The sequence below is a fragment of the Oryctolagus cuniculus genome, chromosome 9 (genome assembly GCF_964237555.1).
Source record: "Oryctolagus cuniculus chromosome 9, mOryCun1.1, whole genome shotgun sequence".
Lineage (NCBI taxonomy): Eukaryota > Metazoa > Chordata > Mammalia > Lagomorpha > Leporidae > Oryctolagus > Oryctolagus cuniculus.
The window spans coordinates 114,471,553-114,491,187 of NC_091440.1; the positions used below are offsets into that span (position 1 = coordinate 114,471,553).

Here is a 19,635-nt window from a genome sequence, read left to right on the forward strand (position 1 = left end):
TCACATGAATTACTTACAGAACTGAAAATTATACTCACAATCTGAGAACAGTTGAACCTGTGAAATGCAAATAAACTTGCACTTAGCTCTAACCCGTATGTCTGGTATTAGAAGTTATGACTAATTGGGCCGGTGCCGCCTCAATAGGCTAATCCTCCGCCTGCGGCGCTGGCACACCGGGTTCCAGTCCCGGTCGGGGCGCTGGATTCTGTCCTGGTTGCCCCTCTTCTCTTCCAGTCCAGCTCTCTGCTGTGGCCCGGGAGTGCAGTGGAGGATGGCCCAAGTCCTTGGACCCTGCACCCACATGGGAGACCAGGAGAAGCACCTGGCTCCTGGCTTCGGATCAGCACGGTGCGCCGGCTGCAGCGCGCCAGCTGCAGCGGCCATTGTGGGGTGAACCAACGGAAAAGGAAGACCTTTCTCTCTGTCTCTCTCTCTCTCACTGTCCACTGTGACTGTCTAAAATTTAAAAAAAATAAAGAAAGAAAGAAGTTATGACTACTTTTTCCAGCCACCTCCCCCACCAATTTACCCAAGTAAATAAACAGGCACTAATCTACTCATTTTACCTTTATATAACTATTGGTCAGAATATATTTTTATTGAGGAGTTGCTAAAAATAAAATAAACACAATGCCCTATATCATAAGACATATGGTATAACATACTTTAATTTCTGCTTCTGATGAAAGGACAATTTCTAAGAGATTCTGAAGTCTTTCAAAAATAAAAAGATAATAATTTCAAAAATATATAACTATGTATCTCTATTAAAATGCTTTAATAAAAACATACAATTGTCCTAAAAATTTTAGAACATACTAATAAACTAGCAATACCTAAAATTACCTATTCCCCCCATGATGTGCCTTTTGGGACCCCTACATAAAAATGAGATGGGATTTTTTTCTCCTCTGTGGTGTTTAGATTACTATTAAATATTTTATGAAGTTCCATACCCCCTAACTTATCCTTGTCGTGTTTGATATTTATGTTTGCTAAAACTGATTTTCTGCTTTTATTAATAGGATGGATTTAACGTGGATGATGCTCTACCACATTAGTAATAACAATTTTACTTAAATATGGCTTTGCTGCACTCCTCTGCAAATAATCTTTGAATTCCTAAGAGTCTTTTATTTTCCCAGTTGCCCAGTTGGAGAGTTTTTAATATTAAATTGAATCATAACAACACATGCTGATTAGAGTCTAACTTAATACACGCAGCTTAATGTTAATTTTCCAACTTCAAATCAGGGATCTGACTATTCCAAGATGAATATTTATCTCAAGTGTGATTTTATTTTGAACTTAGTAAAGCCCACAGCTAGAGATTTTTGCATCAAAAAAAAAAAAAAACTAACGCTGGAGAGCAATGGAAATCTGCAAAACATTTAGAACATTTATCTAACTACAGTAACATTGTTGAGAAGAAAACATTTATCAAAAAGTGTTGATCATTTAGGGACAGAAACCAGGAAAGGTGTAGGTAAATGCACAGGTGACAGATGTTGGAAGTTTGTGAATATGATAAATGTTTAAGAAACATAATCAAAAGTTATGCCTTAGTCCTATTTCATTCAGAGAGATGTTATCCACTAAAACTGATAATAAAAGGATAAAAGCAATAAGCAAAAAAATGTTTTAAAGTAAGAAATGAAATGAGGTTAGCTTTTTGGTGTAGTGGGTTAGGCTGTCACTTGCAGCACTGGAGCCGCATGTTGGAGTGCTGGGTTGAGTCCCAGCTGCTCTGCTTCCCATCTAGTTTCTTCCTAATGTGAACGGAAGGCAATGAAGGATGGCCCAGGTACTCGAGTCCCTGCCACACATGGACGGACTTCCTTTCTCCAGCTTCAGCCTGACCATACCCTGGATTGTGGCCCTTTGAAGAGTGAATCAGTGAATCAAATCTCTCTCTCTTTCTCTCGCTTTGTCTCTCCTCTGTCTGTCTTACTCTGCCTTTCAAATAAATAAACAAACCTTAGGAAGGAAGGAAGGAAGGAAGGAAGGAAGGAAGGAAGGAAGGAAGGAAGGAAGAGAGAGGAAAGGAAGGAAGGAAGGAAGGAAGGAAGGAAGGAAGGAAGGAAGGAAGGAAGGAGGGAGGGAAGGAGGGAGGGAGGGAGGGAGGAAGGGAGGGAGGGAGGAGAAAGGAAAGGAAGGAAGGAAGGAAGGAAGGAAGGAAGGAAGGAGGGAGGGAGGGAGGGAGGGAGGGAGGGAAGGAAGGAAGGAAGGAAGGAAGGAAGGAAGGAAGGAAGGAAGGAAGAAGGAAGGAAGGAAGGAGGGAAGGAAGGAAGGAGGGAGGGAGGGAAGGAAGGAAGGAAGGAAGGAAGGAGGGAAGGGGGATGTAAATGCTGTACTTCTTGTTCCACAGCATAGAAACTTCTACTTTAAAGCAAATTTCTTATAAATACCTTGAAAAGGGAAATGTATATGTAATCATCAAAATAAGTGTTATGATAATAGGAATATAAATTGAAATAAAAGTTATAAATTCACTTGGAGCTGAGAAAATCAAAATTGGATGATAAAAGTCAAACAGAAATAAATTTAGATATTTTACAGTTTTATAACTTGTCTTTCATCTTAGCATGGTGAAGAGTCTATAAGAACAGATTAGTGGGTGCTGACATTGTGGCTCAGTGGGCTAAAGCCCTGGCCTGCATGCCTGCATCTAATATGCCAACCAGTTCAAGTCCCGGCTGCTCCACTTCCAATCCAGCTCAGTGCTAATGTGCCTGGGAAAGCAGTAGAGGATGGCCCAAGTCCTTTGGCCACTGCACTCATATGGGAGACTGGAAGAAGCTCCTGGTTTCTGGCTTTGGATGGGCCCAGCTCGTTGCAGCCATTTGGGGAGTGAACCAGTGGATGGAAGACCTCTCTCTGTGTCTCTCCTTTGCTCTGTAACTCTAACTCTCAAATAAATAAATAAATCCTTAAAAAAAGAGAATTGATTAGTGCAAGAGTCTAAACTAATGAGAAATTAGCTGGCATTAAGTACCTGAATTTGTAGTTTCAAAGCTTACTATTTGATAAAACAAACAAAAAAAAGAAAACACTTTTGAAAGGAAATGTAGTTAATGCAAATGCTGCTTTATAAAATACTTAGCCAACTGAACAGAGTATTCCTATTTATATTTTTACTTTTCTTGTTGCCAAGATATTGTACAGCATATTCAGATCATATACTTTAGCATTTATTGATAAAAGTGAGAAATGTTAATTAATTCTTTTTGAAGATGGGATGAGGCTACAGTATATGATTTTGAATAACAGGAGGTATTCTCATAGGATCTGGAAAAGTGTTTTCAAAATAAAGTTAAGACTTTAAGGCTAACGTTGCAGCATAGCAGTTAAGCTTGCCTCCACACCCCTTTATCTGCCACGCACTGGTTCAAGAACCAGCATCTCTACCTCCACCTCTGATCCACCACCCTGTTAATGTGCCCAGGAGGCAGCAGACGACGGCTCAGGTACTTGAGTCTGTGCCACCTACGTGGGATTCTTGGCTTCTAGGTTCAACCTGTTCCCGTCTTGGCTGTTGTAGACATTTGGGGAATGAACCAGCAAATTACTCTCTCTCTCTCTTCTTTCTCTCTCTCTCACTCTGTCGCTCTGCCTTTCCAATAAATAAATAAATAAATCTTAAAAAATAAAGATTCAATTTTCACAGAAAGAAAATACAATAGTCATTTAGATTGGTGTAATTCTTATATTCTTTTTATACGAGGCAGAAAACAACTATATAACACATTTCTACAATGTATATATTCATCAAAATCATTTTAAAAATCACTGCTTTCAGCATATTTTAGAAATGTGATTCCTTAATAAATTATGTTTATGTAGTCAAAACAGCATTAAAATGTATTATTAGTCACTTAATGGAAGTTAATGGTCAGTTTATAAAGGAACTGCTGGCATACTTTGATATATTCTAAGAGCAACCAAAAATAGAGATTCTTTCCCAGAATTCTATGTATTTATAAAGTGCAAAATAAGCAATTTTAGCAATTCTCAAATGTAGTTCTTCCAGATGCATTTAATCCTAAATACACTTGTAGAAACAGATTTTTTTTTTTTTGCTAAGTCAGGTATGTCTAACTTACCCATCTTATGTATAAAACTATCCTAACTGAAGAATTCCGTGTAGCATAATCATATTTTTAAAACTACAAAGACACAGAATGAGTATGAAATTTAATATTTTGGGGAGGAGGTAGAATTTTAAGTGTATAAACATGTATAAACATGTATAAACATGTATAAACAAACCAAAAACAAAAATCCACAAAAGTAAAATAATTTATTATACTAAATACATAAATATTTATTCATTAAAAATAGCTGCATTGTGGAATTAGGATAGAGAGATATTGCAGATAAATTTATAAATACAATTCTGTATATGGATTACATATTTTGAACAGTAATTTTTGCAGGGTAGCTGTCACTCGGGAAGTCTACTGTGAATCCTCCAAGCTTTTCCCCTAGTGAAAAGCAGTCACCTAAAGTATTGTACAAAATTATCACTCCTGACTTGTGCACAGTCAACAGTCTGAAATGTTTGAAATAGAATCCGATAATACTTTCCTATCATAAAAGGAAAAATAGACTTAAAACTGCAACTTCTTATAAATGTGTGAATAAGGTAGAATATTTGTGAGGACTTTGTAATAAACTATGGAGACCAATATATACATAGGTCAAAATACTTCATGATACTTAGATTAACCCACACATTTAAGTATGACAATAATCTCCAATAAAGTGTTTAAAAAACTCAAATGAAGCCTTTAGAGAAAAGCTGATTTGCAGGGAGTTTCATTTCAGATGAAAGCTTATGTTTTCAGAATTTGAAACGATAAAAATTGATTTTTCAAATACTAATAATGCACTGCTTTCCAGAGAAAATGTTTCCGAATGCCTAATATAAGAAAATGTCACAATGAAGAAGAAAAGAAGAAATACTTTATTCAATATCAAAAAGCAACTGCACTGTGAATTACCAGAAAATATCAAGCTAACAACATATTCATATTTACTTTTAAAGCTATAATTATGTACCAATATAAATTTAACCTTACATAAAGAATTGGAAGCACTGGGTCTGATCAATGTGAGAAAGTTCTACCGAGACTGATGCTCTATGTAACATTTTATTTTAATTTTCTCTTTTAGAGTTATTATATTATTATATTAAAGCATATAAAATCTGTGTTCAGCAGAGCAGGCTTCAAATCATTTTAGTTAATTGGCAACTATGGCAGAGCATGAAGCATCCCTCTTTCCCAGTAGTTTCATTTTAAACAGATCATCCTCACATATAAAAATAGCAAATTGCATTAAATTTTATATAAGACATTTTACAGCATCTCGCATAGGAACAGCTATAAGCAGCTTCCACGGCATATATGACAGCAAACAGCTTTGACTAAACTCTCTGGCAAGAGATACAGAGAGATTCAGGATAGGATAGAGCCTATATCGACTTACTGCTTAAAATACAGCACAAAAAATTGCAGGCTTAAAAAACAAGCAGAATTTGCCTAAAATTCCAAGTGCTAAATTCTGGGATTATGGCCTCCAAGAAGAAAATGAAGATATTTTAATATTTCTCCCAGATCTGACTGTTTAATGCTTGCCATAAAGCATAAAGTCTGATTCTAAAAACAAAAACCAAACCAAAAAACCCCTCTGATTATCCACTGGCTGCTTTATTCAAATTTTCCAAACTGAAATAAGGATGACAGTTAGCTGTGACTGGAGTTTTTAAAACGTCATTCTAAAAACTTTGCTATTTTTACGTGACCATTGTTATCTACTTCAGACACTACTAACTTTAAACTCTAACTTATGGTTCAAAGATGCTTTTCTGTCTAATTTGTCAAAAGCTCATCTTTACAAAATATAAATGGCTTTCAATGCGTTGGACAGATTTTTAGCAGATACATTTCTGGGGCTTGGCATATAACTTTTGATGAACAAATCAAATTCATAGTTTCAGAAAGCATGTTAATAGAGGAAGATTTTAGAAGTGGATCCTTCTCTCTCTCTATCTAATGGGTTTCCATAGCAGGAATACAATCCTGCAAAGGAAGAAACGCTAAGTCCTCCGATATGTTCCTTTTATATTCTACAGCAAAATAAGGTATTCTACGAGGTCTACAGATTAAAAAATTAACTATTCCACTGTTAAGATTTCAAATTCTACAAAAATCATAGAACATTTTTCTTTTTCTTAAACAGTTAATGTGCCACAAAGGAGAAAAAAGTTAGAAAGACATCAAATTTACCACAGTAATAGTTTATATAACCCTTAAGAAAATATCTATCTCAATGTTTATATTTTCATGTTATTTAATATCTCAAATCATTAATGTTATCATTATCATCACTCAATGGAATACAAAGTGAAATTCAGGACTTCAAAACTTGTTGCTCAGAGTTAGTAATGGTTTTTTTTTTTTTTTTATTTTTTCTTTCTCTTTCAAAGAGCAAGTTTATTAGGAAGCTAAATACAATTGGTAAACAATTTAACTTTCCTCTAAGTATGAATAATTATCTGGTCCGAGACAATACCCACAATCAATAATTTTTCAGTGCAGATAAACTACTTTTGTTCTTGTAAATTTTCCATATTTTCACTTAGGTAACAATGAGTTAGAGAAATACAAATCTAAGTTACTATGACCTGCTTGGTGCATCCAAGAAATCATATAATATCCAGGGGCTCAAAACAAAATAGAATAATCAAGCTTTTCACAACATTTAGCTGGTTAAAGATTAGCTGTGTGAAAATGCAAGAAGGAAATATGTTAAATTACGGAAAAAATTAGAAAAAGGATTGTCAAAACTCTGGAAAACAGCCACAGAATACTACATGTTCACTTATCTTATTATAGATTTTATGTAATTAAGTAAACAAAAGTAAACAATAAGTAAAGATTTTAGGTGTACCTCCTTGCTTCCCTTTGTTAGTTTCATTCATTGCCTAAAATTATACTTTACACAAGGAGGGCTTAATAAACATGTTTGAATGACTACACATAATCAAAGAAACTCTTTGTAAACGAGAGCCGCTTCACTGTATTTGTTGACTTAGCATATGGAACCAGACTATTTTCACTAGCAAGTCAGGGACATATATAATCTACACATCTATACATTTAATTGAGACACATGCTTACCACATGAAACTAAACACTGTATCTGCAGCATAAGCTATAAAACACAACATGGTGTTTTGTACACACACAAATTCTCCATTTCACTTTTAGTGTTTGAGGGTTGATTGAGTTGCTGAAGAAGTCCGGTATAGAGAGTAAACCTTTGGTTTAAATAAAGGATACACTTTAGACTGCTAACATAACAACTGGCCACTAATGTGGCAATGACCAATTTAAGAGGAACTTGTACTCTGAGAAATGAACATAGTGGAAGTCAGGATCAGGGTTTATAATTGAAAGAGTATAATAGATTTCTCATACAATACCCAACATTAAAGGTTTAAGCCTATCAGAAATGAATGCAAAGTTGAACCACAAAAAGCAACATACACTGTCTTAGAAATAGTAACAATTTCTGATATGACTTGAGACTATCAAATACTAGTTTAAAATCATAATTGTTATTACTGGAAGAAAGAATAAAACAACACAAATCTAAGGTTGCTTTCTCATCTGACTACTGTACTTACAATTGTAAAGCTGTTTCACTCGCAACACAGTTATTTCATTGGGAAATTTATAGTACTAATTTAAAGACTAAGTTATTTTAAATGACTTTCTTTGAAGTTGACTTAATTTTTGTCTTTTTTGATTATTAAAATACCATAATCTTACCCAGATTACACAAGTGTCTTCCAAAAGTTCATAGAAGATATGTATTATGAAAAAAAAAACTATGCATGGATTTCAAATTTTTGCACCAAAATAAACTTATTTCTTAATTAAATTTTCCAGGAACTTTTTGAAATATTCTCATCTACAAATCCCTTGCTTGGAACTATAACATAACTCCATTTGAGACTTGGAAATTATAAACAAATGCAAAAGCCCAAAGGAGTCCAAAAATTGGGACTATCAGTTAGTACAGACAAAGGAAAACTAAAAAGCAATGTTAAATCATGAAAAGCAAATACAAATGCTTTGTGTAAAAATGAGACTCCAATTCGCAATGGGCAGGGGAGAAATTTTTATTTCAAAGGGAAAAGTTCAAAGACTGGAAAGTTTAAAAGAATTCACATTGTACAGTGAAATCTGATTATTTATGCCACCACAATGAGAGAAATTTTGGCTGGTGAGAGTTGCTTCCCATTGTTGGCACCGCATATCCTTTTTGCGCACTTGCAACACAGAGTAACAAGTAGTCATAATTACTTAATACAAGTAGTAACAAGTGGTCATAATTACTTAGGAGGTTTTCAGAAGACACAGTCCTAAAAAGAGGAAAGTGGGAAAACTGATATAGTCCTGGATGCACACTCTTGTATCTACCATTCATCAAATGATATATTTTTATAGAGAATGAATCTGATAGAGAATAACTGAATTCTGTACATGAAAAAGGACCAAATTCCCCAGAAGACACCACCCCAATTGACCAAGTTGGTTAAGGAGTTAGTGCTGACTGATAAATCTTGTGTCATCAAGGAAAAAATTTCTAAATAAATTGCTTAGTGTCAGACTGGAAAAATGATTAATTGTGTCAAATATGAAAACCTAAATGATGCCATATATCATTTCTCTAATTTGATAGATACTACTTTATTAATATAAGTAATTTGCAGTTGAATCAAGTCACAAAATTCTCTGAAAAGCAAAATAGAAGTTCTCCAATAGAAGTTCTGTACTGAGCACTAAACACTGGGAATCACGTTTGGCTGGCATCATAACCGAGAACATTTGTATTGTCTTGAAAGAATTCAATTGCTCACAGTTTGGAGAGTGGTTATCATTTCCTCATTATGATGCAAGTCTTTACTTTGTTTGTAATCCATAAAGCTACTGGCAAGTCTAAGGCTGTCCTACGCATAGTGATGTCTTTGCAAAGACCATTCGGAATGCCATGAGGAGACGATGTCTTCACAACTGAGGAAAGTTTTTCAAACTGTATGATAAAAATACTAGTAAATCCCAGTTAAGAATTTAAAACTGACTTCTGGAAACAAAAAAGGTCAGCTGAATAATTTTAGAAAAATAGTAGGCCCCACCAAGGGGCACTATTTAAACTACTTCCCATATTGTGTTCTGCAAGTTAAACATTTTTAAAATAAAGATTTTAAATGTTTATTCCAGGAGCTGATCCATTCCTATGTGTTAAGGTGATCCTACCTTTGCCTTTACACTTTACCATATGCTGATTTCTACCAAATGCATCCTTGACATTAACCAGCATTTTCACTTTAGGCAGAGGAGCAACTGATTCCTAAATATGAGTTTCCAAGCTAGCCAAGTTGAAACATATTAGATATTGTGCTCCCTTGGCCATTCCTTAAGGAATAATATGGGTAACACACCGGGCAGGCAACATTTTGAAGTTTGATAGGTCAACATCTTGCAGGAATATAAGCTGGTGGTGAGGAAATAAAACAAGCAAACCAAAAAAAATATACACTTACAAATGTATTTTAAAAGGCATCCAGTCATCACTGGTGTGCAAGGATAATTCCTACCTCAGATAGTCTCTGCGACAAAGGATAAGATTAGCTTTAGTGTACAGGGTCGAGCCCACCTCTCCCAAACGACAGTCACAGCAGGCACACTTCAGGCAGTCTTCATGCCAGTATTTGTCCAGTGCCTTTAGAAGATATCGGTCCTTGATCTTTCGGTTGCAGCCAGCACAACCTTTCGGCTTGGTGTCTGGCTGGACTGAGAGCATTTGTATACCTAAAGGAAGACAAAAACAGAAAAGAGAGCTGAGACTCCAAGACAGAATAAAAAGATGTCAGAAGAACCTCAAACAAGTTAAATATTTAATATTGAATTTTTGTAACAGTATGAGATTTTCTGTTGTAGAAAATCAAGCTAGATCTTTGGAAACAAAAAGTCTGAAATTCAGTTCTTACTGGATCATCTGTTGTCACACATAAAAAATTGGTAATAGTAATAAATTCGTGTTGTACCTAATAAGTTGACATTACAGATCGGAAGTTCAAGAACATTAAATTATTTCATAGGGCCCCTATTCTCTGTACAGAATGGTTTTTATAAAAATAAAATATGAATAAATGGCTAGCAACCTGAAAAGAAAGCTATTAACAAACTAACCCATGCATAGTCTACAGGAAACAAAAATCAGTTTTGTCTAACTGGTTAAAGATTTCACTTAATATGTGCTTGATGGGAGAAGAATGTACCCTAATCTTCCTTAGTTTGGAAACGGTTATAGTTAAGTACATAGTACAGCAACCGGAAAAGATGGCCAATTCTATATTGCTTGTTTGCATCCAAATACTTTCTTCTGTGTCCTTGACATTTCAAAGTATTCATTATGTTAAAATAAGAAAATATATTTATACTCACAATCATTAGTCAGTGCCTATATTATTGGCAGTTTTCTTAACTATAACAACACGCTTATATATAAAAGTAAAGTATAAAATTGAATAATTTATTACCATAAACATGCAGTTGTTTGTTTTATAGGAGAAGGAACAATAGAAGATAAAGTCTAAATATACATATAAAGTTTACACAAACATTCCTGGTAAATACATACGTATGTTATATATGCGCTATAATAGACATAGGGATATTTATATATTTTAAAATGATATGCATATCATAAATAAAGGAATCTGGTTGGGTTCTAAGGGTTTTACAACTTGATTGAAATCTTTTCGGTGATGGATATTCATCTTTGAATTTCTTATTTCCTAGGTGTCAAACACCCAGCCTTGAAAAAAGCTGAGGGTAACCATTCAAAGCTTCACCTTTATCAAATAACACATTTTAAGTTCCATAAAATACTGCAGGCATCATCAATTCCAAATTCCCTCATTTTACAAATTATGATACAGAGGCGCTAAGAGAGATCAAGGGACTCACTGAAAACTGAATGGCAGTTAAACTAGCTGCAGGCCTGGGGCAAAGCGGCCTTCTTACAGCCCAGAGATCTCTTCACTAAACTTTGATTCCTCTCCCAGGGATAAACTTTTAAACTTAGACGTAGAAGGATCCAAAACACCAAATGCGCATGCATTTGAAAGAGTTTCAAGAAAAGAGATGTGAAACTCCAATTTTCTGCCTTTTCTGCACATTTCCCTTCTCCAGCTGCTTCTGACACGTTTAGATAAAGGCTTCACCCCTGTTAGGTTCACCATCTTTTTTGTCTGTTTGTTTATATAATCACAGGCAACTGTACAGTCGAGTAACTTTCCTACCTACCAGTAATGTAAGACTTGCCTATAATATTGTTATGTGTTGAACTTTGATAGGAAAATAACTTGCCTGGTAGAGCTGAGCAGTAGGGAATGGCAGGGAGGAAAGTAGGGTGCTGTGCTTTCTGAATGATATGCACAGCCGCAGTGCTGGAGCTGCAGACCAGCAGCTGGATTTGTACAGAAGAGCAGGTGGTATCCCTATAGCCTGCTTTCTGCTCCTTTTCTTTGAAGAAGCTAAGGGCCTAGTGTAGATTAATCATAACCCTTGATAGCTCTGCTAAATCTCACTCTCTAGAACTTCTAACAAATGAAGTTTCTTTGATCCGAACTAGTTATCCTCTTCTAGCTAGGTTCCACAAGGAATGAATCCAATTAATTACAGGGCTGGACAGACACAAGTGCCTCTTAGCCGTCCACCTTGGGGGAGGGGGAAATTTTGGTTTGCTAACTGACATTCTGGATTTGGTGGTGGAAAACAGGCAGAGATATATTAAGACTAGTCATTCTAATTATCTAACTTATAAGTTGATTATTTTTTCAAATCACAAAGATCAAAGATGAAAACATTTTAAGAAACATTTCTTAGTTTTTTAGTAGTAGGCAGGCTCTACGCCCCATAGTTCTGTAACTTCGATTTGGTGTACAAGGTCAGCTGTCTTTACACAAAATGCTTTGCAACCAAGACAGGGGATGCCAACATTTGGCACAAGCAACGCTACCCCGCTTGTCTTCACAAAATGTTTTTGTTGTGTTGACATATCAATTTAGCACTCAGAGGCCAATTAATATTTGAAACTCTTACATTCTCTTTGGCCTTGGGCATAAAAGGAGTTTGATATTTTACACTCCATCCCGGCACAGAGAACACCATCACATTTCTCTTGAAAATGGAATCATTCAATGCTATGCAAGTTAACTGCAGAAAAAGAACAATTCTGTAGTCACCACGTTGCCAGGAACCTGAAAGGCATAAAGCAGTCAGCGTCCTTCCCTCGTCACCCAGAAGAACACGTCTGGGTAGAGTTATGGGTTCGCGGCTGAGAAACATTTCACAAGTTGCTCATAGCACATCAGGGCTCATAACTAGTTTTAGATTGGCATGTAAATTGTTCCGAGGGAAATTCTTATTGCCTCTGAGACTCTGCCATTCTGAGTTATTTGACAGTTTAAGGGAAATCATAATTAAAAAAAAAGACATAAATAATAGCCTGTGCAGTGTGGTGTGCAGAAATAAGTAGAACCATTTCATTGAAACTCTGGTGAGCTTTTAATTGCCTGGATTGCATTGTGAGGCGGCCTAACGGTTGATTGCCCCCATTATGTTCCCTTGTTCTATGCCATTCATCCGCACAGTCTCAGCTTCAGTAGTTAACACAACAAAGTAACCACAACTCCACAACACACAGGGGTTTAAAAATAATCATCATCGGCATAAAAGATCTGCAGCACTTAGACACAGTCTTTTATAATTTTGGACCAACTACACAGAGCGGATGGGAAACATTGTGTCCCTGTCGGAAGATTCACAGAGAGCAATTTGGACCAGGGCATCCAGCATACAGGGAGAGTTGGAAGAGCTGAGGTGCCTCAGAAAGATGCTAAAATGGGAATGCAGGTTCTGCAGCTGGGAGCAGTGACACAGATTAAAAGAATTTGGCCAACACAGCCACTCCATTGCCAAGAAGTACCAAACAAAAGATTCCCTCTCCTCCTGCCCATCTTCATCCTCTCCCCAGCCCCCAACCCAGATTGGAAAGCTGGATTGGGCCTAAAAGCTTGTTTCTCTCTGTTCACTGGCCCAGAGCATCCCTACAGGCTGCAGCCCCCCTAAGGGACAACAATGCAAATAGATGTCCCCAGATCTCAGGCACTGGAGCTGCTTAACTCTGTTCTGCCCCTTCAACTCCCAACCCCCCTCCCTCCCCTGCCACCCCCTCCCCTTTTTGAGCAATGGAGCTGGGAACCAATTTGATTCCCTTTTTCTCCCATGCAGCTGCAAGGCTCAGAGATACTGACATTTTTCCACTCTTATCAGTTTAATTACAGTTACCATGGCAGCAAAGTGCTAGTGCTTGGCAAAGGCCAACAAGAGATTTGCAAGACTGAGTTCAATTTTGATGCAGCTCACATGCAAAATAAAAAAAAAAAAATAAGAAACATACATACACTCTAACAAAGAATCCCTTGAGGAGTTTACCCTCCAAGCTTTTGTGGTTGTGTCTTTGCAGCCACACAGGGATGGTTTGCAAAGAATGTAGCAGTATTTGTTGCATCTAGCAAGATTAATTGGTTTAAGCAGCAGTCTTTCAAAGCAGTTACAACAATAATATTGTGGATCTTTGAGAAAGGCACATAAACAGCGGAAGAGCAGCAAAGCTCTGGAGCAGCCAAGAGTGAAGAGCGCCCGCAAAGTGCATCTATGATAGATTGTAACCTTACCAAAACTTTTCTCCTTTTTCTGCATGAGTTGACTTAGTCGTGCCTGACTTGCAGCAGCTTCTCATGGAGCACCCAGCCCAGAGGCAGAAGGCGAAGGGAGGGTTGCTGTGGCTCAAGTGCGGACCCGGTGAGCTGCCTACCCCGCCGAGGACGGACTATTGTGAAGCCACTTTGGGAGCGGGTCGGAGTGGCGGCAGAGGGTGGGGGAAGGGAGACGGCTGCCAGACAAGACACGGCGCACACACGGAACCCCTCGCGGTGTGGCGGTGTGCAAAACGATGGCGAATGACAAAGCCACATGCTTCCCTAACTCTGCCCGTAATCCTAAAATCCCAGCGGCCCCCTTTAGCTTCCTGGTAACAAATGGATTTGATTAAACTGTCACATGCAGCGTTAGCATAGCATATCATGTTCAATATGAAAAAGATCATAAATCTGACTTGTATTTCATAACAGCAGTCTGGGTAGCCCCTGGAAGAATGTGCTGCATCAGTTTGAATTTCAGCCCATTAGGACCTAGGCACCCCGTTCCGCTGGGCCACTTCCCTCCCCCCCCCCCCACCCCGCGCTGCCACCCCCAGACACTGCGACTCTGCCTTCGCACAGGAACAGCGTTTGGTTTATTACGGCTCTGGGGAGGGGGCGAGGCAGAAGTGTCGACCAGAACTAAAATACTGCAATTTCACCTCTTTTTTTTTGGGGGGGGGGGAGGGTTGGGAGGTGTCATGAATCCCAGTAAGTAATGAGTGTGGTGTCCCCCCAGCTACGCAGGAGCGAATCGCGTCCTCCCTGAGACTGGGAGCAAATACTTCCCCCGATGGCAAACTCTGCCCGCCCCTGCGGGCCCGGGAGTCAGGGGTGTGAAAATGCTGCAGTTGGTGGGGAACTTTGGCTGTTATGCACTCGAGTCGTACTTGAGCCGCTGCGCGCCGCAGCCGCTCGCCCTCCTTCCATCACCAGCGTCCGCCTGCATCTATTTCATGTCTCATCATAAAAATAATGAAGCCTCCCATGATTTAAACAAAACCGTCTCAGCAGAGCTGCAGCCCGAGTGAAAGTTGCAGCGCCGGAGCTGGGTGGCAGCTCCGGTTTATGCCTCATTAAGGAGAGAAGCTGGGGAAGAAAAAAAAAAAAATACCCACATCCGCACACGCACGCGCGCACCCGCAGACACACACAGCACAAATAAGCCGACGCGTGTGTGCACGGCGGCTGCACTTACCTTCTCAATGAAGCGATACAGGGGGGAGGCCGTTCACTGAGCACAGTGGCTGCTTTGTAGCGCTTCTCCTTGGGAAAGGTCAAAAAGAAGCATTGTTTGAAAAAAAAAAAAGGAGGGGGGGAGGGAATCTCTATTTTTTTTTTTTAAGTTTAAAATAATGAGGTCCTCCAGGATCCGCCAAGGAAAGGTGTTGACCGCATCTGAGCCACAGGTGTTCTCCTTTTAGGCAAGTGCATGCAGTCCGAGGCTGGCTCTCTCCGTCCTGGCTCCACACAACTTACCCCAGCAGCGTGCGAGGAGCCGAGCTGGAGGAAGCCCCGGCTCTCGCAGCTGCAACATGCAATCCCTTCCCAGCCAGACCTAATCCAGCCCCAGAAAAGGTCACTCAGTTATTACGGAGCCGGCGGAGCTTGTCACGACCACCGAGAAGCTGCTGCCTTGCGATTGAAGACTATTTACCTCGCGCCCCCTCCCCTCCCCTCGGCTCTCCTCCGCCGCTCTCCCTCCCGCGCTCGCTGGCTCCCTCGCCCGCCGGCTCTCGCGTGCCTGCTCTGCAGCTCAGTCAAGTACGGCCGCCCTCGGAAAGTGCCAGGCAGCCTCCAGACGCATCGGGCTTTGTTGCTAATTTCCCAGGGTGAAAATTTACAAGCCTGGGAGAGCAGTCGGCGCAACCGCATGCATATGCTACTCACGAGCGCTGGGGACGACCCCGCACGCAAAATGTGACCTCTGCGGGATTTGACTGGGCAGAGGACCCTACCTACTCCAGGACCCGTGCAAAAAATAAAAAAAAAAAGAAAAGAAAAAAGAAAAAAAAAAAAGAACTGCGAAGGAGCTCCGGAGGCTAAGGGCAGGGCTCCTAAAACAAGCGGGGCATTTTGGAAGACGTGGCCACTTTGGGAGCAGATTGCTTCCCAAAGCCCTGTCTGGAGCTACCGATTATGGAAATTAAAATCAAAGCAAGGGAGTCAAACTGTCACCAGAATACACCGGAAGAGCCCACAACCCGCCCCTTTAAGAATGATGCCTCGGGGGTGGCGTTTGACTTCCACTGGTGAACTCGCTGAAGTCGCCGCCGCGCGAGCCAGCCCGGTGCAGCGACCACACACGCCCTCCTTCGCCCCTTCCCCAGTGGCCAAGAACCCAACTGTGAACTTGTTCCCCATTAACCAAAGCCGACTCCCGCCCCCACCATCACAGCGCCACAACACACCTCCTGCAATCACTTGGAGTCCTTGAAAACTCACATGCTCCAACGCAAAGCACCCCACAGCACCAGGAAACATGCTTCCGGGACGAACTTAACGAATCTGTTTCTCTACCGTTACCTCTCTGTCCTCATAGACTGGTGTTAAGGCCTTGACACCTTTTTAGCCCCTGCAATAGGTCCGCTCCTCCCTCACCCCCTCTCCTCTTTACTTTGCGTGTAGAAAGGCCACCGGTAGCTGTAAAACCTCATTATTTTTCTAAGTTTTCGAACTTCACTCATCCTCTCTTTGGGCAGCTGTTAAAGCATCCTCCCCAGATTTTACAAAACCTTGTCAAAGGTCAAGCTTAAAAACAGCCCAAATCTGAACGGTGAAACAGCCAAGGAAGATTCAATGAATGGCTGCACCGCGAAAAACTTTTCTTCTCAGCACCATCAGGTTTTATTGAGATCTAGTTTTATTTTTTAAAGTCAAAGCACCCCCCCATGAGTATTTAAGCTAAATGATGCTTCTCTTTATAAAGAATAGTGCAGCAAATTGAAGGCTCAGAATCAAATGTAGGTGGCTTACTTTCCTCTCCCTGTAAAAAGGAAACAAGACTCAGAACTAACCTGAAAAATATCGAAATTCACAGACGGCAGATTAAGGAGAACCCCTTCCGTTGACTTGTTCTGTGCATAGGCAGGTTTCTTAAGTTTGGCTTTCCTGGGCCGTCTATGCAGGCACACATGCACCTCACCCATCCGCTCAGTTAGTTCCTTGCTGCACCACCCCACCTCTCTCTACTAGAGCCACTCGGAAAACACCCCAGAGAGCGTGTGTCTCTCACGCGCTCAGCCAATGCACTGAGAAGAAAAGAGGGAGGGAGGGAGAAGTATGTGTGGGGAAAGGGAGAAATAAAATCAAAACAAATGGTACAGCTAATGAGGACAATTAAATTAATTATGTTCAAGGAGATGAGATTTTTTTTTTCCCTCCAACTGTATGATCTGTTACCCCTCGCTGGCAACTGCTGCTCTGTAATTCATGGCAACTGATTAGTGCATCTATGCAAATCTTTGTTTAAATCATTCAACTAATTAAATGATGGGATTATTCCTCTGCCTACGGTGACATCATTCGCAGTAATTAGTACTCTATTTGGACTGTGGCAGTAAGATTCCTGATATCAACACCAACCTGCAAAGACATTAACCACTTTGTCACCTTTTCCTTTAAGGAACAAATACCCAGGTTTCTAATTGCATCCCTTCTCTTTCCCTTTCTGCAAATCTGCTTTTTCCTCTCAGTTTTACCATGTTCCCCCACACTTGTACTGGCAAGCAAGAGAGAGAGAGAGAGAGAGAGAGAGAGAGAGGAACTTAGTGAATAATATGCCAAACCACATGTGTAAAGGAATAAAATGGAATAGTTAACATTCAGCTCCATGCCATTCATTTTCCCCTAAAATGTAATGATAATTAGATGGGTCATAAAATGCTCTTCTTTTCATTATGACTGATGAAATGCATTAAAGCTGACAGGGTATTACCTGACAGTAATTAGGTTTTGTCATGAATTAAATTATTTGAAAGCAGGCTATCTCCCCAATCACGCAATTTACAGCAAGATTTTTTTTTAATCTGTGCTACAGAAGAGAGAGAGAGAGAGAGAGATAGAAAATAGCAGTTTTTCTCTTCATAATCATATGAATTATTCACAGAAAAAAATCATCAGAAAAACCCCGTGCAGATGAAGAGGCTTGCCACTTAATGTACTGCACAGATGTGATCATCAGCGGTCGCCGACAATGAAATATACAAGTGCACACAAAGTGATCTGGTGAACAAGAGGTGGAATTTAATCATCTGCTGCTCACACTTTGTGAAAAACACCATTAACCCTCAGTGAACCCCCTGTTTTCCTGGCTCCCCCCAACCCCAAAGTCTCACCCCTCCCGATAAGGAAAAACTGAAAGAAGAATTTGTGCTTTTGTTTACTCAGCCAAGCTAAAGGTTGGATCCAGCCAGGCAAGCAGTTTCTTCATTTCCTGAGAGTAAACTACCCAGTTTAATTACAGATCCTTCGGAAATCTTTGCAAAAGGATTGCCATAAAGAGCCAGATCTTCTTGGTCCGATTACCTTCTGCCTGTGCCCTGTGCCTGCAACTCCTCATACATTTGAGGGGAGAATTTACCTAATCCACTATCCCCACCCCACTCCAACCCAACACTTGTTAAAGAAAAAGAAAAAAAAAGAATGTATTTTTCAAGGGTCTTATATTGTGATACCTTTATGGGAGGGGGTGCAGAGAGAAGGGAGAGGGATGAAGGAATGGGGTGGAGGGGTTGTAGAGAGGGTGATCAGATATATACTACTTACCTTGGCTCAAAGGAGATCTGCCACAAGAAAATAGGATGGCTATGTATATTTCTAAATACGTCTTCAAGTTTTCGGCTGTGTCTTTCTTTAAAACACACCTCACAGGTTACTTTTGTGTGCGGGTGTTCAATAATGATTTCTGTGGCGTCCCAAAGATGCTTCTGTGAGCTTGCCGTCTTTTTTTTTTTTTTTTTTAAGGGCAGCAGACAGGTTGTGTGTGAGGTGGGGGGGTGGGAGCAACAGGACAGCCCGCCCTGCAAGTCCAGGTGCAGTGGAAGGGTCCCAGTCAAGGGAAGAATGAGGTTGGTGTGGCCCCCACCGTGCACACTCCCACCATCGCTCTTCGAAATTCAGCAACACAAATGAAAGAAACCTCTGCTCCTGCCTTCCTGTCTTTCTGATGTGCTCTTCTCTTTCTCACTTTCTTCCCCGAACTGCATACAAAACCTGAGTGGGCCAGAGCTGCTCCTCCAGTATTTAAACACCTCGCCAGGTCCCTAGTTAGCAGCTTCCTTCAGCTCATCCAAGAAGCTGACAAGTACTGTTAGAGGAGGCTGTACATGTTGCTCTAATGGACCTCATTAAGTTCTACTTACAGATGTTCTCTTAACATAATTGATCTGCGGTGAGTAGAGAGGACTGCAACTTATTCCCTAGCCCCCAATTATGGTTGGGTAATTAGATCCCCAACCTCCAATTTTTCACATTCACCCTTCTAACATTCCAAAATATCAAAGTATCTCTCTCTCACCAAAGCTCCCCCTTACTGGACTCCACTCTACTCACTGTATTGACAGTTAGATCTGCTCTAACCTTTGTAGTGACGCCAGTTTTAATGGTGCATTCAGTCCATTGACAGAGCTGTGTTTCTCCCCCAGCCTCTCCTCTCTTTCCTCTCTACACTCCCACCCCCCCACACCCCCACCCCCTTAACCCTCAGAAACAAAAGGGTAAAAAAAAAAATCCTCTAACTTGTATAGTTTGTACTTTTGATAAAAGGTTCCGGTGATGAGCTTTGGCAG

At 40.0% G+C, this 19,635-nt stretch overlaps 1 protein-coding gene across 8 annotated transcripts in view; it reads right to left on the reverse strand.

Moving 5' to 3' along the window:
- LMO3 (LIM domain only 3) overlaps positions 1 to 19,055 on the reverse strand; it is a 64,468-nt gene extending 45,413 nt beyond the window's left edge. Inside the window, exons 1-3 of one of the 8 annotated variants that reach the window (XM_070048465.1) lie at positions 18,614 to 19,051; positions 15,045 to 15,112; positions 9,674 to 9,887 (exon numbers count right to left, since the gene is read on the reverse strand). In XM_070048465.1, coding sequence (XP_069904566.1) covers positions 9,674 to 9,879 — 206 coding nt within the window. In that variant the 5' untranslated portion in view covers positions 9,880 to 9,887; positions 15,045 to 15,112; positions 18,614 to 19,051. The other 7 variants (XM_070048462.1, XM_070048466.1, XM_070048464.1 and 4 more) reach the window with 7 other exon arrangements.
- Positions 19,056 to 19,635: the final 580 nt, after the last annotated feature.